Source organism: Diorhabda carinulata, chromosome 2 (assembly GCF_026250575.1).
Source record: "Diorhabda carinulata isolate Delta chromosome 2, icDioCari1.1, whole genome shotgun sequence".
In the NCBI taxonomy this organism is placed as follows: domain Eukaryota; kingdom Metazoa; phylum Arthropoda; class Insecta; order Coleoptera; family Chrysomelidae; genus Diorhabda; species Diorhabda carinulata.
In genome coordinates this window covers 5,472,047-5,499,055 of record NC_079461.1, presented here as the reverse complement: position 1 = coordinate 5,499,055, position 27,009 = coordinate 5,472,047, and the positions used below count along the sequence as shown (strand labels likewise).

General features: G+C 31.6%; 2 protein-coding genes across 3 annotated transcripts in view; both read right to left on the bottom strand.

Annotated features, from left to right (window-relative positions):
- Nucleotides 1–2,762: 2,762 nt before the first annotated feature.
- Nucleotides 2,763–11,078, bottom strand: LOC130903680 (uncharacterized). Its single transcript, XM_057815906.1, has 6 exons — nucleotides 10,998–11,078; nucleotides 10,040–10,407; nucleotides 8,507–8,836; nucleotides 5,139–5,232; nucleotides 2,952–3,104; nucleotides 2,763–2,897 (listed from the first exon to the last, which is right to left on the bottom strand). The coding sequence occupies exons 1-6, from the start codon at nucleotides 11,076–11,078 to the stop codon at nucleotides 2,814–2,816; spliced, it is 1,110 nt and encodes a 369-aa protein (XP_057671889.1). The 3' UTR covers nucleotides 2,763–2,813.
- A 6,606-nt stretch (nucleotides 11,079–17,684) lies between these two features.
- LOC130904190 (uncharacterized) overlaps nucleotides 17,685–27,009 on the bottom strand; it is a 70,379-nt gene continuing 61,054 nt past the window's right edge. For both annotated transcript variants that reach the window (XM_057816812.1, XM_057816813.1), the window contains one exon: nucleotides 17,685–18,240. In XM_057816812.1, the coding sequence (XP_057672795.1) occupies nucleotides 18,119–18,240 (122 nt within the window). In that variant the 3' untranslated portion in view covers nucleotides 17,685–18,118. The remainder of the gene's footprint in view (nucleotides 18,241–27,009) is intronic.

The window sequence follows — 27,009 nt, the reverse complement described above, 5'->3', positions numbered from 1 at the left end:
GTTTCGTTGAATCGTTTACGTTCATAATGATATAATATTGCTATAGAAGATGCTTTCTACAGGATAGCACTATCTGAAATAGATCAAATTTCGTATAAGATAGAGCTAGATTTTTTTCTGAGATAAATTATCAATGGATACAAGTTATTCTTTATTTTTTAAGGACAAAAAGTTTTTTCAATGGTAAGTTCCTCAAGTACGACTTGCAATGCACTCATTTAGAAGGTATCAGTAAGGACACAGCTCACTCCACATTCGAAACTTTCTTCTTGAGGTCAACCACTACGAAAATATATGGGGCACATCAACGAGGCACGCGAACCTGCTGATGACTTGAACAAAGTTAGCGCAACATTTATTTTAAAACTCTCAGATTTAGGAAAGCTCGCCAACTTGTCGCCAAATGAGTCGTTTTCTGATTTTGTTTACCAGATTGCGATCACTTTCTTCCACATGTGAGTTGAATGACCGGCTTAATTTTAAGGTTATCATGCAAATCCTGGTAGGTACGCACTTGGAATTTATTTCTTCAAAAAAAGCTTCTCGGGAAAACCGCTATAACACTAGACCAATTTTTTGAGCTTAGGCGTACTGAGGAAGCTGTATCTTCTCAGACTCAGGATTTATTTGAAGATTCAACGTGAAGATGTTGATGTCAACATAATTCGTGCCATGTAGATATAGTTTTGTCGAGGTCTGCAGAAATAGTTTTCGTAGCTAGAGGTCTCTGACTTTCTTAAATCAGACAATGACCCACTATTTCATTTCTGATTTCTTTTTCCGCTGTCGTGCGAAAAGTAGGCATGCACACCTTACTAACCAGAAGCTAATAGCACTCCATAAAGGGTTTTTGGAAAGCTAAAAAAGACTGTCGAAGCCACTATTGTGGAAAAGAGAAACTGGCCAGTAGAGCTGGATGCATATTTGATGAACAATCGCACCAAATTTCTTGCAATCCCCGGCGTCACTACCACAAATGATTTCCAGATACTTCTTTCCAATTGGTTGCCTCCCAACTATTGAGCATGTAGTGAGGAACATGGAAGTATCTCAAGACTCTGTTAACAAACACAAAATAACCGGATATGTTGATCAGAAGCGATTCATTGCTTTACTGGCACCAGATGTGGTCCTGGTTAAGCAGCCTCAGTCCAATAAGCTCTCATAGTGTTTTGACCCAAATCCTTATGAAGTTCGTATACGAGTATGCTCTATTAAACACTTTTTGATGAAAAGTTTTCTTAGAATGATTAAAATATACTTTCAATAACTGAATAAACAGCAAGGCTCACTGCACTTGCCTAATTCGTAAGTACGCTTCTCCAATTTCAGCACGTTGCACGGTTATCCACTCAGGAAGGGCTCAATATTTTACAATTCAAAAAAATGCACAATCACTCGTCATTTGGAATCAAATCGATATCATCTCTTTCCGCATTTCGCAATAATTTGTGGGCATATTTACCGGAAAGTGCCTTCTACTCTGTAAACGACTTCTATTCTATTTATTCTAATAATAATATTAAATTCCGGGCATGCTACATACTGGTTTAATTTTGCTATGGACTTCCATCTATCCTGTATAATTAGTTGTTTATAATTATTGATCAAGGTTAATTAAGCCATATATGTAGTTATATCACAACACTATTTATGATGTGAATTCATTAACACTCCTTATTAAGTCTAGCAATGATGAATTTCCCAGCAAACATTATCGAAAGTCACCTTGCTTTGTATCATGCTCAGTAAAATATTAGCATGATACAATTACTTATTTCGGAGAGTAGTTCTCTGCAGTCCCTGCCCCTATAATCATTCAGCTTACATATATTCCACCATGAAATAAACTAGATGCCCACTCTTGTTCGATCTCAAAAATTACTTTGCACTTTTTTCTCTTTCCTATTCATTTACAATCTATAATAATTGTTATCATAAGCAAATTGTGTAATATTTCATTTGGAATGCTCGACAGGAATCCAGTGATTACTATATCTTATATCTTTAATTAAAAACTAATTAGTTTTGTCCATTGGGAATAGGCTAATTCTCATTAAAACCTATTAAGTAGGTCGTAAGAATCATGTAGCTTAAGTCTACGTTGAGCATCTAGTTGTCCTATGAGGTTAGATGTCTACTTGGATGATATCTCAATGTATTTTTGTAGCTCATGGATAATTTTTTATATCCGCTTCGTCCGATTGGACTTGAAGATTACGGCATCTAAAAAAATTAAGAACAAACTATGGAGCATCTACAACAATAATTGTTAATACTTTCAATTTGAATTCTGTCCAAAAAAGTTTGAGTATTTCTTTTTAAAGAACTTATTTTTTGTTGTGTGCTTGGTAAAAATTTATTCCCTCCAGGTTAGGCACTTATCTAGGTGTATACCCAGTTATCTGCCAACGCCTCGTTGAGGTAGATTTTAATTATTTAGAGTAACTGGACATTTGCCTTTACGGTTGGTGAATATTACCTGTGCAGATCTCAATTTATTTGTTTCGATTCTCTATTCTCCATTAGTATCTGAAGTATCTGAAAAGTTTTAAATGATAATAGTGGTTGTTTTTCAGAACTCGTCGACACCCAGAATAAGTTTTTGGTTTTGTTGATCCCTGGAAAGCCGACAGAAAAGTATTTTTACGGTTTCTATCAAAATACTCAGTAGAAAGCTGGATATAGTTAATAAATAATTGGTTCTTACACTCTTTTATTAATAAAATGAATTAATATGTTCGGATCATTTTATTGTGCTGAAAATTTATTTAAACAGTGTGTATCTACATATGTCTATCTAAAATTTTTATTCAAGGGGTTGATTGTTTTTTTGTCATATAATCACCGAATACTGTTCTTATAACAGCCATGTAAGAATAGGACGTTCTCAGGATCTAGAAAATAATGTTTTAAACATTACGAGTGAAATAAAGTAAGATAATGTTTACCATTGTAAATGTTTCTAGGGTGAGATCGAATATTCCAGCCGATAAAACAATTGCTTTCGAGCATCTTGTCATCAAAATTAATAAAGACTTTTTTACTTTAAAGTCGAATTCGTACCATTTGGACAAATAACACGCCTCGGTCACTCTTTCACTCTGTAAAGTAGAAAGCATAATTCATATTTTAGAATATCTGGTTTTATTTAGTGAATACCTACATCCTGAGTATTGTATACTAATTTTCTTGTGAATATACAAAGACCAATTCACCCAATATATGATAGCATATCTAACAATATCAAAATTATATGAAGTTAGCGAAAATACGAACATGAATCATACCCACCAAAGGCTGTCAAGAGCTTATATAATTTGAAATCAGCAGTAAAATTAAGTAATAATGTATCAGAGTCTTTCACAGTCAAGAAAGGCCTGGAAAAAGGGCGCTGCAACTCCCCTATACATTTCAAAAGATATGTTTCGACAGCTCTAACAGCTTGGAAGAAAAGATCAAAGGAATGAGGTTCAAAATCGACGATGACACCCGTTTAAACAATCTATAGTTTGTAGATGATCCGATAAAACTGAAAGCAACTAAATTATAGCGAGTTGGGAGAGCTAGGAGTTAATTTTAACAAATACATAGAACAAATAGAACGTCAAGGCAACGAGAAGGAAATATCTCAAAAAAAACTAATGTAATGGATCCCACAGGATTCCTAATTCCAAAAGAATTATAATACCAGTTATCAGAAGACACACCTCCAAACAGTTTAGGGATGGATGGCATGCGCACTTGTCGTTCGTGCTTCATCCAGTTCTGAATTTTTAGTAACAATTCCGTGTTTGTAAGTCACTGAATTCTGAATGCGCTTGCGCATAACCGCGATCCTTAACTGGATATCAAATGATTTTCATTTTTCTTTATATTTCCATATTTTATTTATTTATATTTTTATTTTTTGTCATTTGTCTCTTGGTTCAGTCTTCTCCTTATCAGTAAACAAGAAGAATGAATTTTTCGTAAAAAGTCGTCAGTTAAGTTTGGTGCCTACCATTTGATATAAACTAATTCTATCCGGTGTTGAAAAAATAAACAATAAACTCCCTTTTAAAAAAGTGAATTCATGAGAAATACATATTATGCTGGTGTCAAATTCACATTCAAAGGTATCAAGATAATACTAACAGCTCTCTATTTGGAATGCCAATGGTCTGAAGAGAACCACTGGATTATTATGATGATTCCTACTTCTGTCTTTGTCATATTAGGAGGCATAACAGAAAAACTTGAAACATATTTTGTACCGAAGCAATATCAAATCAGCTATCAGACCAGTTCCTCGTAGTATAGATACTATACCCAGCAAAATATTGAAAACTACTCATCTTTCAGCTACCTAGATGTGAACCATCAACTTCAGGTCAAAACCAGCTATAACTATTTTCACAAATCGCACTGAATGTTGTAGTAAGAGATTTGGAGTTTTAGAAAAACCTCTCTGAATTAATGCCGTCAAGGTGGAAGCAGAAAAAATTGCTCGCTTCAGAAGCTGTAATTGAAAATGTAATACATCAAAGTCCTATTGACTTTTTCACTTTCATTATTTCAAATTAAACTTGAGAAACAATTTGTTAAGGTGTTGTTTTAAATATATCGGTTAAATATTTCCGGATCTATCAGAGGCAAAATAAAAGGACGGAACATCTTTATTTTAATTCGAAATTTCATGAAAAATACGGAATTTGCAAATATAATTGAAGATATAGAGAAAAATGGAAGTTGTATTTAAACTATGTTGATAATGTGTGGAAAAATTCAGGATTGTTGCTTGTAATATGCTCATAAAAAAGTTTCCTTCAACAAAGAAAAGGTGATTTTGCAAAGCGTAAGTAAAAACAGAATATTTCTAACAGTTTCTGCATATATATTTCGTATATTTCTATATATTTTGCTGTTTTGAAAAATAAAATTTTTTAATCAACTTTCGAAGTGTTAAAAAATGCAGGCTTGTATTATCGAAATACCTTTACCTTAATCATCAATTTTTGACCGAACCATGTGTAACAGAATATTTGAAAAATCATGGAAAACAAGTAAATAGATTGTATAAAAAATGTTTCAGAAGGAAATGGTATCTAAAAATAAAATATTTATTTACAAAATAAGTGAACAATTGTCTGTCTTACAGTAACACTCAATTGAAATCCTAAAACGCAAATGACCATTACACTTCCAATACATTGCACGAAGATGAGAGTGGAATACATTTTGTGAAAATTCCTTACAAACCTGAAATATTAATATAAAAATCTATAGTCATTGTACAATAGAGAGAGGTAAATGAAGCCGGTCCTGTTCGACCATGTTAATAGAATCCAAAATTTAGAGGATCCGCCAGGCACAATTTCCAAAAACTGTTACAAGACGGCGAATTTTTTAATTGTATTTTTATAACCTGCTTAAAGTATGTTGTGGTCGTATTTTTGAAATCAATTTCTAAGAGGGTCTTTTTGTTAACAATCTAGAATTGTAATTGCATTTTCGAGAAATTCGTTGTGCTTGTTTGTTAGCCACTAGGTCATTAATTGATCTGATATCATCCCGAACACATCGGTATAGACAAATAAAAGGTAAATTTAAATAAATTATTTAGGTGTTTAGTAATAAGTTAGTGAATAGTTATGTCTTTGCGGATAATTTAGTGAATGGTGCTAGTGTTAGTGCATAGTTTAGTGTATTTCGTGTTAGTGTATATATGTAAGTAAGTAAGTATGTAATAAACATCGTGTATATAAATTCACTTCACCGTTAAAAAACGTTTAAATAAAGTAGGAGAAAAATTACAATATATAGTGGCTTCTCTAAAACTTGTTAGATCAAGAAGTTGCTTTCTAATGTACGCAATTGAATGGCGTGTCAGGGCTAAATGGTGGCTAACAATAAATGTTTGATTCTCATGTTTTTCTTCTTATGCTCATAGTAGATTGGTAGATAGAAAAGTAAAATGGGATTCGTTTAGACAAAATTTGAATTGTTGAAACCACTAAGTGGAGTAAATGGACAATATAATAAGTTCTATATAGATTATAATTATTCAACTTGCAATTGATCTTATACAGATAAAGAATAGCAGGCTTTTTCTTCTTCTTATTCTTCTGCTGTCCATTAATGGATGTTTGCGATCATCTCTGACCATTTTATCCTGTATCTTATTGTATGAAATAATGGTTTTTAACCATGTCCAATGTTTGATATTATGGAGCTACCACAACCTCTTTCTGCCCAATCCTCTTTTTCCTTCTATCTTTTCTCATATCAAGAGTTGAAGTTCTCGTTCCGTACCACATGTCCCAGGTATGCTGTTTTATCGTGCCCAGCAATCCACGTTCACTTTTTATTCTCCTCAGAATTTCTCTATTGGTTTTTTCTGTCGTTCATCGAACTCTCAGAATTCTTAGGTAGGTTCATATCTCAAATGCCTCCAATCTATTAATGGTGTTAACTTCCAGTGTCCAGCCTTCCATATCGTACAATAACATAGACAATACGTAATATTTATATACGTAATAACAGTCTTCACATAACCAAGTCCCCAGATAGTTGAACTCATACTAGGACCGGTGGAAGTCTTCCATCACGTGACTCAAACTATGGATTATGAATAGTTATTTGTATGCCAAGGACTGAAAGTGCTACAACGTAGTATTTTAGCCGCGGCGTACACAACATTTTTTAGACGACGCATAAGATCCAAAACTTTTTCAATTACACTGAGGAAAGAAAATAAATAACAGAGAATTATAAACATTTTATTTATCGAACAGTATAATGTAGTTAATGATATTTGCAATGTCAATATTAATTTATTAATTATTTGCAAAAAGTAATGTTGATTGTACCTTAATATTTATTGGCTTGGGTATGGTTAGGGTTATGCAAAATCATCGAGGTAAAACTGTCAACTGTCAACATTGAAGTGGCTAGAGTCACATTTAAGGAAGTTAATGTTGTCTACTCCAGAGCGACCCGAAAGTGTTTTGCTGCACGGAACTGTCATTTTCACTACATGAAACACTCAAAACACAACTTTCGGTATGTAAATGTAAACAGAACGAATAACTTTCAGATGGCGTCGTCTAGAAACACATATTTCTACATAATATCTTCTATGAAATCAAACATATTAACCTAAAATCGATTGTCTCTCTCAGAAGACCAACTACAAGACAAGTTTACTGTGTTGTTTTCAGCGAGTTTTTGAATTGAACTTTCATTTACTGTTAAAAACAGATCTTTTAGAAACTAATTTAACTTTTTATTCTATTTTACACCGGTGAGTACAAATATAATACATACATCAACTTGTCAACTATTGACATTTTATAATACCTAAGATGCCGTGAGACGGCAATACTTATGTTACTAGTATATTAGTGCTAAATAGTGGTTAAATTTTTTACAATTTGTAAATCTTTGAAGAATTTCCAAAATTGCATCAATCAAGTGTCTGATTATACTTGTAATTAACCAACAATTATAATTTCCAAACGGTTAGTGAGTGAAAACACGTCACTGAGACTCGATTTTTTTTCCATTTTTGAACTATATTCTGTCTCTTTTGGAATGTTATATTTTTCTTATCGATTTTCAACTTTCTTCCCAATTTTCGGAAACTGACTCCCAGTTTTCCGTGAACCGATTTTATCAAAACTTCTCTCTTTTTTGCCTTTTTTTACTTTGATCCTGATTTTCTTTCAATCGAAATATCTTTCTCAACACGCCGAGATATATTGAGTTGTTTTTTTTTAGCTTTCTTCAGATCTTGATTTTGCTCATAAAACTTGGTAATTATTCTACGTTATTCGTTTCTTTTTAAATTTTTAGGTTCTTAGCAGACGTAATGTTTATACTTGGGACATTTGACAACTGCCAAATTACGAGAAACAATAATAAACATTCTCAGTTAACGTCTACTTTACTAGCTAAGTCGTCTAGCCGGATTTAATAGCTTTTTCAGTTAAGTTAGCTTGTAGTAGCGAAATGCGTCCTTGGCCACCCTATTCATCGTCGAAACACTTATTTGCCTTTGACAAATTTCTATACCCTCAACTTACTGCACTCACTAGCAATGATTCTGCAGTGAATGCAGTATTACATTCTTCAACAAATCAAGGATTGAATTCACACAATTGGTTCAAACCTTTAAGCAATGTTCCCCCATGCATTCTGATTGATAGAGATAAGGTTAGCCTTGATGAAGTGGAGCTTTGTCTTCCGATCTAGCTTGGATCGTCTTCCGATGAGTCATGTTAGCCCTTTTGTTTTCTTGTCTAGTCTACTAGTTAGTCGATGAGGTCTTTGAATGTTATTTCTTGATCCAGCTTGCAAACCAGGTGTTTGGCCTTGGTGTCCGATGGAATGAAGTCAGCACTAGTGATAAACAGCGAAATTGTACCACGCGCAGATTTGCTTTCTGCCTTTACAACATTTACTTTTATTAAATTAAAAATTAAAAAAAAATAAGTTCTAGAATGTGAGAATTTCTAATACCAACCTTATAATTTCGATATGATTCAATATATTCTTATTCAAGTTCCGATATAGTTGAATATCTCCTTTCGAATTATCCAAATTGGCCAGGTTGAACACTAATATGTCCATTTGACAGCATGCTATATCTACTAAAATATAGTATGTAATATCAATGGATCCATTTGGTAATCCGCTTGCCAGGTATGCAATTGATTGAAAAACTAACGTGGAATAGTAATATTTGGGATCCTGCAGGTTAAAAGGAGACCAGCTAATAAGAACAAGAGTTCTTTCGTTTGAGTGTCGCAAGCAAGAAAACAATATATGAACTAAATTTCCTAGAACTGCATACCTTCAACAAAAGTATTAATATAAATATTTTAGTCATTTGTGAGAGCTCATAGATTTAATAAAAACATTGAGAGCAGTTGTCTGTATGATGATCACAAGGTTATCGTTGCTGGCAACGTAGCATGTGCCGTTATAATACAGTTTTTATTTATTAGTTACGTATAAATAAAACATTTTTCTATATATAGGAATAAAATGAATAAACCCTTTATAGGTTAAGTTCTTACATCATTACATAACCAACGTTAAAAGTTAAAAGCATAATAAACTTAATTACTTTGAATATTGAAAAAAGTTGGATTGGAATCTCACTTAAATTAAAATGATCCTGGCATCAAAAATAATTACATCTCGCCAAGTTGTCAAAACGACCACCAACACTATGAAACCATTTTTGTTGTATATTCGAACTTCTTGGAATCATAAAAAAACTTTATTAGGTGATGTAAAGTTGTGGTATTTTTCAGATTAATCAAAGTTTAATAATAAGGTTTTTTTTTTGAATAACCGAGAAAACAACTGTCGTATTTCTTTTCTCTATAAATCTTTTCTCTATAAATATTGATCAAAGAATTGAAAAAACTTATAATTGTATATAAACTATTCAAAACTATTTTTCTTAATCCATGCAAATACCCCCTATTGCCAAGCAATATAGTAGTCGAATTTCTGGCCTATATTGTTAATAAATGATGATTAATTGGTTTAAAAAAATATTTTAAGTTATAAATACTTTCATTTTCTACAAATAATTGCGATTGCTCTATTAGATTGAAGTTTTTTTGCACCTACTCAACATTTTTTCTCTGATAGTCGTTTTGTCAAAATAACTTTCAATAAATTATGACTTTGTGAAGGCTATGAATAAACACGATGAAGAATTTAAATACCTTAGACAGATCTTTCCCCAGTCCAGTAACGCCAAGTTAAAAGAGGGTAGTTTTATTGGGCCACAAATAAGAAAATTGCTGGGCACTTTTAATCCTATACAAAAGTTTGTTGTTTTGTATTGTATTTGTATGTGTCGTGAGGGGATTTTCGAGCTACAATATGGATGAAAACTACAAACAGCTGCTCAATGAGCTTTTAGATTTCTATAATTCACTTGGTTAATGAATATATTTATCATTAAATCCATGCGTATTATATAGTAAACGAATGAGATAATATATATTTCAATTTAGGGAACAAAAAGTGGATATACCTTTGTGGGAAATATATCCAGCTTCTGCGGTTCTCCTCTTTTTTCACATGCTCCATTATTTCCATCGGAATATTTGCTACATCGATTGAATTTATATGGTTCTCGATGCTTTTCATAACCTTTGAAAATACAAACAAGGGAAACTTGCACAAGAACGTAAAGCTGATCACGATGAAATGAGAAGCGTCCAAAAATTTTTTCATATCATTGACGAACGGCAACATCATAGTTAAACATAAATTCAATACGTTAATACTGTAACACAGGAAACAACGCAGTCGTTGAAACCTAATTTTTGGATCAACTAGTGGGTACACTCCAAAAGTTTGAAGTAGAAATTTTTCTTTATCGAACGCTTTTTTGAAATCCTGCAATGTTAGTATGATTAATAAATAATCACAGCTTAAAATTAAAGTCAAATATACTACAACCAGCGGTAAAATTATGTATATCACCTGAGCGCTCAAGTTTTTGAAGGGAAAATATATCAAGAGTCGTACACTATAAGTTTTCTACGGATACGCTATTTTGACATGTTAAAATCATTTTTATACTATACTTAAAAATGCAACTGAATAATTTTCAAATTTTAGATCCTTGTAGTTGTTTCGGTTGAACACATCGGAAATTGAAATAGTTATTAGCTGAAATCGAAGTTGAAGTTGATGGGAAAACGTACTCAGTTTTCAAAGCATTGTTGTGTCCAGGTTCTACCGGGGCTGGAGGCTGAATAGATACGACTACACTTTATGATCTTCTCATTTTTTTTGCCATAGCATGGTTGATGAAGAAATGCCTAATTTCCCAAACTAAATAGGGTTGGGAAAATAGTACATTTGTATTTGAAATGAAGTCAAATATAGATATCACAAATGCAAATGCAAAGATAGTAGCCAAGTCACGTCTTCGTCTTAGTAGACAAGTATCGCGTGGGGTTGCTTCTAGTGGAAATCATCACTGATACAATACTATTTTCGTCATCGTCATCACTTCTTTCGTTTAACTCAGCTACCGTTTCTATGATAGCAGAATTAGTCATTTTTATTTTCTCATCATTGCTCAGCCACTCATCAGGGTTATCAACCCTTCAAGATACGTTATGGATTATCGTACACCTCTTAAATTATCGCGAAACTACTGTATATGAATTCCATATTCGGTTGTTGTTAAAAATTTCCCTTCATTTTGTCATGGTGCCAAATTTATTTGAAAATTGCTATTTTGGTTACCTATTTAAAGAAAATAGCGCATGGACTAAGCTTTGGTAGAGCTCTTCTGTGAGAATATTGCAATCCAACCATGAGATTTTTCGAACAGATTAGCAATTATTTTTCATCTGGTGCATCTTGTAGAAATTATTGAATTTCTTTAGAAGTTGAGGTTTGTGAAGTTCTGGAAGATATTTTTCCAATTATAGTGTTAAAATGCACTTATTTTGATATATCAACAAAGTTTTCATTAATTATGTCACTCCTCAAACTCGACTACTGGAACCATAATGTATATGATTACAAATTGGTTGCAAACGAAGTTATTTCATAAAAATAATTCACCCAGACTTCCAATCTCCAGTCTATTTCATATTATTGTCTCTAAGAATTGTAATGACCAATTTTAGAGAGCTTGGAAGACGTTACCTTTACAGAGAAATGAGGTATGTGGAAGTATATTGAATATTTATGAAAATTGAGGGTTATTTAGGAGTTTTGTGATCTGTGACGACAGTATACAATCACTGAGCATCTCGAGAAAAAAACTGCAAGCATCATAGAATGTCCAATGTAGAATAACTCGTACTGAAAATATTGGTACTAGAATTGAGGGTGAAGGGATAAAAGATCGAATTTATTGTGGTGATATTTATTATTCTTCAAACACTTAAAAGAAAACGTTTTTTTTGTTGGTTACCATGAAATTAATACTATCAAAAAATCCCAATGTATATACTCACAGGCTTAAACATTATGAATGATTTGTTATCAAAGAAGAATAATTTATCAAACTTATACAACTGGAATTGTACTGAATCATTGGAAAAAAAAAACGGTTCTATTAAAAGGAATTATTTGAAACAGAATTTAAAATGAGGAGAAAATTGTGCTTATCAGCGTATGCTACTTTAATTCCGCAATTTTTAATTCAAAACTCTCTTTAGTATGTTTATTTTATATGTTATCATGTCCAGATGTGAACAATTTATTTTTATTTGTAAATATTTTTGAATTGAAATTATCTTCCCAATAATTTGTTTGTTTAGCTTAAAAAGTCTATTTCACAATAATAAAACAACATTTGCTCTGATTTTTATTTTACAAATTCAAAAATAAATATATACATCCTTTTCACTTAAATCTATTTCTTCAGTAATGGATACAAATCTTATTTATTATTGAGAAAGCGAGATATGAAAAAAAGGCAAAAAAATCTAACCTACAATTTTACTGCTGAAACTTATTAAGGCAGTCTGAACAAGTACATATACATTGATATACATTATACAAAAGTTAGAATTAAATTTTGTTCAAACTTTGTCAAAATATTTTTTTAAGCTAATTTTTTTTAAATATAATCTTGTTTTGACACTTATTTATTTTTTCATTAAAAAAATATGTTACATGCAAAAACTCCCTTAAAATATTAATACTTTTTATATTGTTATTTTCTCTAGAATTCGTTTGTATATTTATTGTTTTTGATTTTCATTTTAAAATAAATTTGGTTTGTTCAACCTAGATGCCGTTTTTTAAATGAAAAACCGTTTTTTTTTTAATCAAAATTCATTTTTGAAATATTTGATTGAAAAAACTATTGGCCGCCAAGCAAAAAAGCACACCCAATATACTAGTACTTCCTATATTTTTGTCTGTGGATTTCATTGGTGAATTTATTTTCTAGCTTTTAAGTTTTTTGAATATATTTTTTAAAATATCATCTCATTCTTGTACGAGCCTTTTTAGGGTTTCAAATATTTTAAAGGTGTCTTCGAATTGCTATTCTTTCAATCGAAAAAAAATTATTTTTTAAATCTCAAAGCTCACTTTCAGATTTAAAATAAATATTTGAAAAACTGCCTGTTAAAAAATATGCTAAAGATGAAAAAAAATACTTTTTGTAATATACTCGCAAATTTTACGTTTGTAGTTGTAAATTTATGTATGACATAACTTTTGTGAAAGACATTTTTTTCTTGTTAGTTTTTTGTAATTTCCTAGTCAATTCTAAGGTTGTTGTAGAGTTTTGTACTTTTGTATGATTTTTCTTGTCTCTAAACTCTATCTGAGAGATAAGAAAGTTATTTGTGCCGTCGGTGTATCTAGAAAACAAGACTGAAATTGCAAAATATTTCAATTTTTCCTTGATCCATTCATTAAACACTAATAAAATTTGAAGCATTTGTGTCTGGAGTTTTGATGATCGGTCAGTCACTGAGTGACAAAATTAATATCTTTGATTAGTTATAATTATTCAACTACTGGTTGAAATTTGAAATATACCGTGTTTATGTAATGATTGCTTGGTTACTAGAAATACAGGTTTCAAGTTTAACCCACAACGAAGTTCTAGGGAGTCGAAATTGGGCTGAACTGTTTCGAAAAACGATGGTACGGGCGTGTCGCTTTTTTGCTCGACTTGGAAGGGAATTGCCATGCCCCCAGATAAATTTAATTTGCCGGAGAATAATAAAACTAATGTACTGAGTATGAATATATTTATCTAGTCTGTGTTAGCTTACAAAAAGATAAACGGTTTTTATAAAAGTTTAGTCGATACAAAAAAACATTACGTAAAATATTATTTTAACGAAGCTGCCATTTTCGAATCAAAAACTAATAGACTCAAAAGTATTCTTAGGTGAATACCGAGTGGTTTGAATAGAAAATCATTAAATAGACCAATTTCAAACAAAAGCTGTATTATTATTTATAATAATAGCCTGCTCATTATATCTAACCGTTTTATATCAACTCAAATTCAACGCATAACATTAAAATATAATTTAAAAATTAACACCTGTTAGTTAGAATCGATTAATAGACCTTGAAAATTAATTGTGAAATTTTATTTTCACCAAAACTTAAAAACTACTTCAAAAGATGATATTTTACTCCATAATTGCAGCAATTTCTATTGGAAACTCAATTAACTTATAGATTTAAAAAAATCGTTGTTATTAATTCAATTACTGTGAATTGTTTCATTGAGGCATGACGTTATTCAACTTAACACAGCACAGTGAGACCGATAACATCAAAACGGGGTCAAAAGTATATGTAAAGTTTGTTAAAAACAGTTTTTTGAAATATAAATTGAAATAACAATAATTTATCAAAATTTGTTTGTGTTTTTTTTATATACATTATAAACTATCGCCGCTATCACTTGTTATGAGTTCAGTTGAACTTTCTTCTTCCATGGAGAAAATAATTTATTCACAGATGTTTTCTACCTCATAAGTTGGCACTAAAAATTCCAGAATTTTCGGTGATAATGGTTTTTTTCATTTCTGTGGCAATTTGCTCAAACTAGTAATAACTAGATTTGATGACACTAGTAGAATACTAAAAAGATCTGTAGTTCTCAAATTTTAGATTTTTGAATTATTAACTATTTTTGTGTATATATTATACAGGGTGGAACGTTACATACTATTACCACATGTAGAGCTTAGGATAAATTTACAGGGTTATTAATGAGATTTAAAATAAATTTTAATTGGATCTAGTGTTTACACAGCTCATTTCAAAAATTTTTCATCATGTAGTACAGAACTATCAAGCTTTCGACCAGCTAAACTTAGAAATTCCAGGACGGGCTTTGGAAAAATATTGCAGTTTTTTTAAATGCAATAACTGATTTCCAAACAACATAAATAACTGATGAAAACGGCATATATGACAATGTTGTCGCACTTCTGTGATTGTTCAAAAAATAGATCAACAAAAATGACGTATCACATAATATAATATTAATTTAAACAAATTTTATATATTTCCATTGTTTTAACTAAAACTACAACGTACAATATAATCTAATATGTAAGTATGAACTCAACTACATCTTTATTTCCAATCTCTAATTACAGAGTCGTTTTTCAATCAAGGCAAAAATCGCATTGGGGCTTTATTTATGATAAATAATGAATCAAATTTATTTAAATGTCAAATTTCTTATATGCTTTAATATGTGTTGATTGTAACTCATTAACATTTTGTGTCAGATAATAATACATTGTTTCAATTTTCCCAAATAAAAATAACGAACAAGTTACGATTTGTTAAGTTAGGTTAGGTAAGTTAAGGTAAGGTTAGGTTACGTTAGGTTAGGTTAGGTTAGGTTTATAATAAAAATAACGAACAACTCAAGATTGGTGTTAACTGTTTCCTATTGTCGTTATTGTTATTATTGACCATTATTTATGTGTAGAATACATTTTTTTTTTCTGTTACGCCGGTCCTAGAATTTCGAAGTTTTGCTAATACCAATCGGATTCTTTATTAGGTTAGGTTAAGTTAATAGTAGTGAGCTGCTACATATGGTAGTAGTAATCAAAGTACCCCATTACTCACCCTGTTTTCAGTAATTACTTGCTTACTTCAATAGTCCCTTTCTGTTTTAAAGTTTTTTGAGTTTGTTAGTGCAAGGCAAAATGTTTTATTTGAATTTATTCAGTAAAGTGGAGCCTGTTTTGAAATGGTGTGGAAACCCACAAAATTTTTAACATTTACTTTTTATTGCAAAACTATTTATAAGCTTCCTTCCCACATTTGGCAAAAATTATTCAAGTAAAAATACAAATTACATGGTTACCCTTATTCAGTGCTTGTCATGCGCAGCACTGGCTTACAAGGTTAGTATTTGTTTTCACTATACCTATTATATTGTTTATATAGTCCCAAACTGCCACAGTTTCTAACACCCTAGCTAAAATTGTGTGTTCTGTGTATTTTGTTAGTTGTTGCTTACAAAATATACTGTATATTAGTAGCCTTGGTCCTGGTATAAAGTCTATTCTTCAAACTTCCCGTCTTATAAAGCTTGTATTCTCTGTTAACCTAACATTAGATTGTAGTTTGGCTTTTATTATTATTACATAAAAATTTGACAATAAGCTTCTTAAATCAATTTTAGTTAATGTTAGAGTAAAAACATTTTGTGTGCTACAGGACCTAGGGACTAAGCTTTTAGACCGATATCAATCAAATTTGGTCTTTGGCGACAATGTGTTTTAGCAGAAATTTTATTCTTAGGATGACTGGAACGATAAAAGTGCTGCAGGTGTGTATAGGAAAAAAACGGAAAATCTCCCAAATGGTTACAAGCTTCGAAAAGAATAATTTTAACAGAAACAGAATTGGAATCAAGTCAGAAAGAACTTGTTGTCAATGTAATTTTTTGTGTACTAAAAGGACTTAGCGTTATCTTGAGAAGACTAGAGCATTAGAACTCTCACATTCGATTTACAAAAATCTCATCCTTTACCATTATTATCGACTAGCATTGTAAACTATAAACCTAACCTCTATAACCGGAAATTCACGCAGATACTCGCGGTCAAAACCACGGTATTAAGTTGGGTTTGACGGTCATACGCCGCTTTCAAATGACTGGAAATTGGATGTTTGAAGCGTGCTTTAAAAACTCATAATAATTACTATGATGAGAATAACATTCACTTTCAATTAGTGGGAAAGCTTGAAAAAAAGACTAACAGAAAAGTATTTGTTCAGAACAAAATAAATTGGCTTGATACATTAGAGACATAATTAAAAAAAGAAGATCCGCAGTTTATATAAATGAAATCAAATTTAGAAGGCGATACACAGATATTTCGGTGGTGATATTTGTGATACTTGTCCTCATAGACGCTAAGGATTATTACCGATTCTTAAGAACGGTCTTGGTGGCCGAATTTGAAAACGACAACAATGGCCTTTATGGTAGACTTTGATCCAGAGCTGGAATTGGATAAAAACAAATAAGGATTTCCATTTAAAAACCTTACTACTTACTTACCTAACCTTACTATTATTACTAGTAATCAAGCTTGTGTTAAATGTTTTCCAAAAGTTTTCCATTGCCAGAAGTTTCTTTATGTACTGAGTGATACATTATTCAGTAAGAATTTACAGAAATAAAAAACATACAATTTTTGTTCAAGGGCTAAGATAAACTGCTGATCAACCAGATCAAATGAATATATCCTGGCTGCAAAATTGAAGGTCCAGTGGTCATAAATTCCGAGCAAATCTTTAAATCGCTCTCTGTAAATTTGCTTTCTTGTGGATCAACACACCATTGCATAAGGTTCAACACTGAGTTGGAATTCAGATTTTTGTTTTCAGTAATGCGTTTCAGATCGGAATTTCGCTGCAACAATTGTTTAAAAACTATGTATATAGCTGTAAAGTCACACCATGTGTAAAAGCAAACATGTTGACACTAGTTCTGACATTGAGAAGGTCACGATATAGCAGATAGATACAAGGCTTTCAGTTCGGATAGTTAATTGCTTGTCGAAATTTATTATTATACTTCAAACTAGTTACCACAGTAAAAAATTTGGAGGTTAAGAAGCATGGTATAACATGCAATGTATGTTGAAAGGAAATATGATATTTTTTTAATATATATTGAAAAGAAAACGAATACTCATCGGATTTATTAATTTCACGTTTAATATCCATATAAATAGCTAAAATTATTTATGCTAAATGTTGTACAACACTTGTTTATGAAATAAATTTGTGTATTTATTGAAAAAAAATTTAAGTACTTAACTAAATCACTAAACAGAGCTACTGAAATATACGTATTGCACGCGCCTACACATATTTCATCATCTTGGATTTATCAATATAAAAAATGTTAAGAATGACATTTTTATTTGTGAATTTCCAATATAGCTCAACTTAAATTTATATTTGAAGAAAATCATTGATTCTCTTCAATTGTAAGATAGCGGTCTTTTCGTTGACCCTTCTTTCACACACTCTAGTTCAACTAATAAATAATTGTGAAGCGCTATAAATACTAAGTAACTAGATACTGATTGTCGTTGTTGTCAATGTAGTTTTTAATTCAGTACATCATTCCAGGATGCATTCCATTTCCTCTTTGAAAGTATACGTTCGGATTGCTGCTAAGTGTGGGTTCTAGTGTTGTGTACACATTTCCGTCATCGGGTCGTAATAATATGCCGGCTGCAAAAGATAAAAATATGTTAGAAAAGGTCTTGAGCATAGAACAAAACTTTAGAATAAAACGACGAGAATTTAAAATAAATTTGTGTAGATCGGTTTTTAAAATTTCATTCATGTCATACCATGACATTTTCTTAAAACAAAAAAAATGAGAAATTTTTCTAAATAAGCACTCTTTATTTAAAACCTCAATTCAAATAAACTTTTTGGCGTTTGTCTGCTAACGTACAAGGAAATAAAGTTGAAAAATGGTTGTAGTGCGTGGAAAAATAATTAACCTTCCGGAACACGTAGCTGATCTGAGAGATCAACCATATGTGATATTTCGGAATTAAATTTCAGTGAACAAAGCGCTATGCTTAGATGTTGAATTTAGGTTTGTTTGCATTTTTCCACTTGTCACGCCCCGTATAATTGAAAGATCAGTTATGGAGAATTAAATAAAATTAAATATAAAACAATAGTTCTATGAAAATACATAATTTACGCAGCAAACTAAATAATAATTGAGAACTTATTTATCCAAATTTTATGCTTATTAAAATTTTGTAGAGCGGGCATTTTTTTATTGTTTACCGTCCTGTTTTCCTCAAGGATATTTGCCTAACACAAAATCCGTTATAAAAACATTCCGATAAACTGTACCATTTCAATTGTCACGATTACATCTTTTAAGGTAAAGAGAAAACACCATGAAAAATCATAAATATTCCGATGACATTTCAGTCACTAAATTCTTTGAAAGAAATATTTTAAAATGGAAAAGACAACTATAGGAAACTACAAAGAACCGTTCAGAAATACTTCATTGCAATGTTACACGTTAAAATTGGATACTTGTAGCTGTATCGAGAAGAGTAAATGCTTAATAAAATTTAATATATCGCGTTAGCTTCTGAATACGTAACATGCGCGAAAATATGTATATATTCGATCAAATTTATATTTACGTTGACATTACTGAGAGTAAACTCAAACTCAAACTCTATAAAGTCGTGAAAGACAAGTTTCCGACCTCAACCTGAAGATGTCAGCACTATAACGATGTTTCGTCGTTACGTACCGGTTTGACGCCAAATATCAGTTATCAGGCTACCTCGGGAGCCAAGCTTCTATCATGGTATGCTTCGGGCAGTGTCTGTGAAGAAAATATAATGCTCCAAGGGAAAATGTGGTTATTACGAATACGCTGATGCCAGTTGAACTGATTTTACTTGCTCTTCTGGATTGATAACCTGGGTATTTGCTGTTGATGCTCCTTACAAAGCTTTTCAGATAGGGAATCGTACAATAAAGTGAAACAATTGTTAAAAACAATTCCTTTAATTAAAACCTGAAGAAACTATATATAAAGACACACCAATGTAAATAGACTAATCAGAAATAGGTACTTCCCAGTAACTAGCAGGCTATTATTATATCAAAATAAAACATTTGTCATTTACAAATTGAAGAATTCTGTACGTATACGCGTGTTTGTTCACTTTGGACGTATCCACCAGATCAGACCACCAATAACTTTTTCCTGTTTCCTAGCTTCAAAGTTTTACAACTATTATTTTGAAGGTTTAAAAGGTATAGACTGGATTAAGTGTAAAGATTTGGAAGGATTATGCTGAAAAGTATAATTGATTATGGCAGAAATATCTTCTGATATTGTCTTAGGTTTAAATAGAAGTTGTTCTTGAGCTGGATAGGGAACCATTATTTAATCATGTAAGCCAAAGCGCAATACGGTCCCTAGTTTTTCCAATTCCCATCTTTCTACTGGTCTCTTCACTTCAAGTCTTTTTTTTCTCAAACGTTTGAATTAATATCACTCATTTTCCAAAATTTTTTCTTTTCTTTTTAACTCCTTTTATGATTCTTACAATGATGTGATTTTAATTTCAATAACTATTGGATCAACTTCAGAGCTTTCTGATTATTTGTTCGTATAATTTTTGAATATCAAATGATTCATCCTTTCGAGTTAACTCTGTAAAATCCTAATGACTGCGCCAATTAAGGGTTACTTAAAACTCGCTTTTCAACATGATACTTTACTGAAAGTACAGGAGACAACATTTAATAACTTAGAGATTGTGTGTAATATGGATTGTGAATAGATCTTATGAACAATAAATGAATGGAACCAAAAATACGCAATTTTATCTCAAAACCTTTCCCTATACATAGAGCACTTCTGTTCACTTGATTCTCTTCGTTAAGTGGCTGTGTTTGAAGATAAATATTTGTTTATTGTTAACTTGTAGCTGGAGGAGTTGGATTTTGAATAGTTACGATTTCTATTTGCAGACCTTTAGAGTCGTTTGATCTTTATTTCAAGCAAAAATAAATCTATTAAACGATGTTTAAATGAATTTTTCATCAATTTGAAAATTAAATTATGCATGAAATTCATTTGTATACTTGATAGAATTTCATAAATAACGTTAGACTTTCAAAAATCTTCTTAACCATTAACAACTAGTTATAAGGCTTCCGCATTTATTATTAATGTTGGTACGACCTAACTAGCATTGAAAGTATCGATACCTCTCTTCATAAATCTGTTAAAAAAGATTCTAAATTACCAATTCTTTGTTCTACCGTTAGGTTGGTTAATAAGTCAGCGCCATCGTGCTCGATGTACTGCTCTAACATCACCCAGTGTATCAAAAACCCAGATTACTTAAATAATTGGCGTTTCGTGTGAGTAGCTTCCTTGAATAGCGGATTTAATACCTTTTTAACTGGTAGGTAGGTACCCTCGCGCACGAGTTACCGTTCATATTAATAATATACGTGAACCGTATAAATAGTTCAAAAGTGCAGCTATGCTTACAAGTTTCCATCAATAGCTTAAGTAATGAACACATATTTTACTGGTAATTTGGTGTAACTGAAATTTGATGAATATAAGGGATTTTCGAATGTTACACTTCTATAAATGAGAGCATGCTCGAAACAGTTTACTTCTTTCAAATAATTGAATACTGTATTCGAGGACTGCAAAAAAATTCGTAAAAAAAAGTGGGTAATTGAGTTGAGAATAATGTTGTGACATGAAGAAAATTTTGTCATACGATCCCTTATTTCCGAGGCTGCGAAATCAGTATTCATAGTTAAAAATCGAAAAAACTTTGACAAAGACAACCTGTACAATCTAAAGATAGCAAAAATTATTTTCCAATCGATTTTTCAACAAAAATGTACTCTCTGTTAATCTCTATAAAATTTATGGTTTAGAAGATACATAGATTTTTAGATCGTTGTACATGCTAAGAGGACCGTTTGCCATAAAGAGACATTCTGACAAAACTTATCATAAATTGTGATTATTTATTGAAAATACTTACAAGAGGTATTAGAACACAATCTTGGAGAACTAATGAATAAATAAATAAACATTTGTACTACATACTGTCGAAAATCAAATTACTAATTATCGTTAGAATACACTTCCATTGTGACGCTATAAGGTAGAATCTTAGAATGCTCTTCCAAAATGGAAGAAATATCGCCCGTAGACTCTGAAAGTGGGTAAAAGTACGAACATTTATTATAGTTTTTTATTTGTTTTCATTTGATAAGTTGTAGGCTAACAAACTAAATTTTTCTACATTTCAAATTTTTCCTGAGATATTTCCGTGTTTTAATACCTCCCGTACCAATAAATAATTACAATTATTGATAATGTTTTTCAGAATGTCTCATTATGGCGAACGGTTTCCTTGACATGTACAACTATCTATAAATCTTCGAAACCATAAAGTTTATCAATTGAAAACCTCATTTTTGCTATATTTAGATTGTACTGTAAAAGTTACGTTATTGTTAACCATTGGACATGAACTGCCCCTGGCCTTCAGATAGTAGTGTAGAATTATTTATTTTGTCAAACATACTACATAATCATCTATTTAAAATTAAAAACTTACGAATGTATAATTAGGAAAATATACTTGAATATACGTTGTAATTTCGCAACTTTAAACGCCTATAACTCAGAAATGTTGGGTCTAATGACAAAATTTTTTCTAGATATATAAAACAGCACAACAGGCCTTATAGGCTCATCGCATAAAAATCGGAATGAACGCGACTTGAACCTGGGACCTCTCGCATGTGAGCCTTAGACTCTAGCCACTACGCTACGAAACCTTAAACATTTTTTTATGTCGCAGTATTATTTTCACGTCATCTACTCACTCCCGAATTTTTTGCATCAAGTCCCGGAACGCCCCCCGTATATCTAAATGGACTTTCGTATTTCCTAAAAATTATTTTTATTCCGCTGGAAACGTCTTCTAGAAAACTTTTTATTTCCTGGTCCTACGATTGAAGTTGTATCGTGATGCAGTGAAATTTGAGGTTTTGTTTTAGGAAAAAATCAATCAATATGAAGAAGCATTTTACCCCAATATATTCAAAGATGAGCGCAAACAACAAAATGGAAATATATACTGAAATACTGAAATTAGTTTGAAAAGAAAGACAACCGTTGATGAACCAAGAAACTCACCATTTAGTAAATACAGAAAATTTAAGACACCAGGAATTAGATATTATAGGCATATATATTTATAAAGCAGAGTAATACAATGGTGAGGAAAAAAACAGAATGGATACCATAAGTAGAAAAGTAAACGAAAATCTAAATGTAAGAAGACATTAGAAGAATGATGAACAATCATTAAAAAGAAGTTTTACGTCTATTGAAAATGAGAAGATTTTTGCCATCAGGTTTTTTCATAATCCTTTTCGAGGGCTGATCCCTGTCTCACAGTAATAAATTGATAAATATTTTCATCGAACGAATTTCAATACGCTTCGAAAGAAAGATTGTTACACATCTGATAACCAATGATTTATCTCAGTGTTCTTCGAATTTTGAAAACAGTCGGTTTCGGTTATAGCTGGGGAAGTTGCAATTGCACAAATTCCCCCAACGTTTTCTTCTATTGCCTCATGTAATTTTGGAACTGAATTGAATTAGAAAGATGTATCTTTACAACACGTAATAATTATATCAGAGCAATGAAGTTATTATTGATTATTAATATTAGTTCACACGGATGTTGTTTCAGAATATACTTAACCTATAAAATCAGTATCTCGTGATAGATAAAATCGTTCAAACCGTTCCGGACACTCCTCTATTTGCAGATTTTATTGAATTACCTTTTACGTAAACAGCATAAGACATTTGTATGCGTAAAAATCACAAAGGCATGTGGGTACGTATGTTTTCGGTATTGATGCATCGTGACAAAGGCTATTTAACACGTTACTAATTATCAGGAAGATGACCATTGACCCAAACATTTATACCGTTATAAGTTAACTATATGCAACTATTTTAGAGACAAACTACATTACAATATGTCATACCTGCGATCCATAAATAATAATTAATATAAATATTGTCGATTATGATAGTCGTACCAAATAGAGAAATACCATTGAATTTTCATCAATAAATCAACTACTTATTAAAGTTGCTTGAAGTTAATATATACGGGTTAAATAGAAAGCTTATCTAATATTATCGGATCCATTTTGTGGTTATAATAATACGAGTGCTAAACTAAATTTTCGAAAATAGAAACAAAATGAATCTGATGTATTCAGGAGATGACTCATAAATACAAGTCCATCTGGAGTTTCTCTTTATAAATCTTTATCAATAATCTGATCCTTTATCAAAGGCACTGATAAAATGTCCTGTATAAGCACAATACTAAATATACCACTACGTACGAGTACACGCCTTTGAACAAAATAAGTAATTTTGAAAATCTTTGAGTGCGTCTTCAAACCCTGCATTGTTGTCCCATACCCTGAAGTGTTAAGATAATAAATGACAAGTTTCAGCCCGTTTCGGATTGTCCGTCTGCTTTTATAATCGATTAAGTAACATCGTGTCTGTCGTGAGACATGAATTTTGAACAACACATCCAGTTTTGTTTTCAAATGAGTGAACATGCAAGAAGTAGCTGGAAACATGCTAAAACCTGGCTATGGTGATGGTGTAATAACTGTCTTAGTGGTTTGAGCGACTTAAAACTAGAAATGATTCAGTTAAGCTAAAGGAATGGTCGGGAACGTCCTTCTAACTCATATACAAAAGTGAGGAAAGCAGAAAATTTTGTTTGTTCAACAGATGTGCGAAAAAAGAGACCAGACCAAGAGCTCAACGGTTGTTTCTTCATTATGCTAACGCGCCGTGCTACAATGCTTCCCTTTAACACTCGACTTACTTTATGAATAGTATGTCTCATATCCTGAAGTGTTAAAATTATGAGAAGCTAGTTTGATCTTATTTGGAATTGTCTGTCTGCTACTGTAACCGATTTAGTAACATCGTGTTTGTCGTGAGACATGAATTTTGAACAACACATCCAGTTTTGTTTTCAATTGAGTGAACATGCAAGAAGTAGCTGGAAACATGCTAAAACCTGGCTATGGTGATGGTGTAATAACTGTCTTAGTGGTTTGAGCGACTTAAAACTAGAAATGATTCAGTTAAGCTAAAGGAATGGTTGGGAACGTCCTTCTAACTCATATACAAAAGTGAGGAAAGCAGAAAATCTTGTTTGTTCAACAGATGTGCGAAAAAAGAGACCAGACCAAGGGCCCAACGGTTGTTTCTGCATTGTGTTAACGTGCCTTGCTACAATGCTTCCCTTTAACACTCGACTTACTTTATGAATAGTATGTCTCATATCCTGAAGTGTTAAAATTATGAGAAGCTAGTTTGATCTTATTTGGAATTGTCTGTCTGCTACTGTAACCGATTTAGTAACATCGTGTTTGTCGTGAGACATGAATTTTGAACAACACATCCAGTTTTGTTTTCAATTGAGTGAACATGCAAGAAGTAGCTGGAAACATGCTAAAACCTGGCTATGGTGATGGTGTAATAACTGTCTTAGTGGTTTGAGCGACTTAAAACTAGAAATGATTCAGTTAAGCTAAAGGAATGGTCGGGAACGTCCTTCTAACTCATATACAAAAGTGACGAAAGCAGAAAATCTTGTTTGTTCAACAGATGTGCGAAAAAAGAGACCAGACCAAGGGCCCAACGGTTGTTTCTGCATTGTGTTAACGTGCCGTGCTACAATGTTTTCCTTTATCACTCCACGTACTTCATGAATAGTATGTTTCATATCCTGAAGTGTTAAAATTATGAGAAGCTAGTTTGATCTTATTTGGAATTGTCTGTCTGCTACTATAACCGATTTAGTAGGATTGTGTCTGTCGTGAGACAATCGCATGATTTCAGCGATTTAAAAGTAGAAATGATTCAGTTAAGTTTGAAAAACGATAGTAGCATGATTCTAACTTAATAACAAATGTTGGGAAAACGGAAAATTTTGTTTGTCCAAGCAGATGTGCGAAGAAAGACCAAAGACAAAGACAGTAATTTTATGAGAGAACTTTTACTACGATTTCAATCAAAATGACTTTACCATATATTTTGCCACGTTTCTTTTTTGGAAATTTATATAAAAATTATTTATTAGTGTATGAGTAATTTATAGTAAAACATAAAAGTGGTTTCAATAACTACTGTTCTCGTTGGATGTTAAGACTATTAAGAACACACTAGGCGTATATATGCTATTTTAAATACTAATCCTATTGAATACAAAAGCTAAAATTAATTTATGGTCGTTAGAGTAACATCAATACAAAACTGAGGGTAAGTAATTAGGTTTATGATTCTTCACAGTCACATTAATATAAGACAGAAATTAGGTAATCCGATGTATATGGCATATTTAAGTTGAGGGTTACGATCAGCAATTTTATCACATATTTACACTAAACTATCAATATTGTGAATACTCGAGTATTTACTTAATTTTTTAAGTAGACAAAAAATATACTCTATTAGAAAATAATTTTTATTTCCTACTTTTTGAGCAGAAAATTGTAATGAATCAATTTGTCCTTCTAGTCACGGTCGTGTGAACGTGTCTAAGTTTAATCAGCAGATAAAATATTATGAAAAATTAACTTTACCGTTTAGTTAACGTGATAATAATTTTGAATTATGATTTTCATTAATATTTTTCTAGTGGACCATGTTAGGTTATAACCAGTAATAATAAGTTATTTATCTCATAGTAATTTTGTTTATAATTAGAATGGAAAAGAAATATTCATTGAATATACATGTTTCAACAAATAATCTATAAAAAACTCAATTTATGTGTCTCCCTCACGCTATCTCCTTCTACGTAGTTAAGTCTATAAAAATTACTACTTAGTTGCAAATTCGAGAAATATGTGGGATGAGAACTAACTGGAATTATAAGAAATGTATTACGTGCTATCTATAAACAATTTTTAACGAGATTTTATCATTATGGTGTCTACGAGGCTTCTTTTAAAAGTTTTCGATCGAACAAGGAATGAGGACATTCTTTACAATAATCATTTTGAATTTTCAACATAGTCCATAAACTTTGTCCAGCAATGCTTTAATCTTTCTGAATAATAATTGCCGCCTATTTCATCAAAATAGCCGTTTACGTATACGATTACTTGTAAGTAAAACTTTGAGGTTAGGAGACAAGAAAAAGTCGCTGGAGATTGGTGGTACAAACGGCGCAAAGTTGAGTCTTTCGGAGAGGCTGAACAATTTAAACACAATAAACCGCCTCTGTCTGAAGCAGTTCAAAAAGTTATAAAACTAATTTATAAAGGCGTATCCAAAGAATAATTGTTAAGCAGATGTCTGAGAGCGGAAACTCACAATAATTACTGACTGAGTCG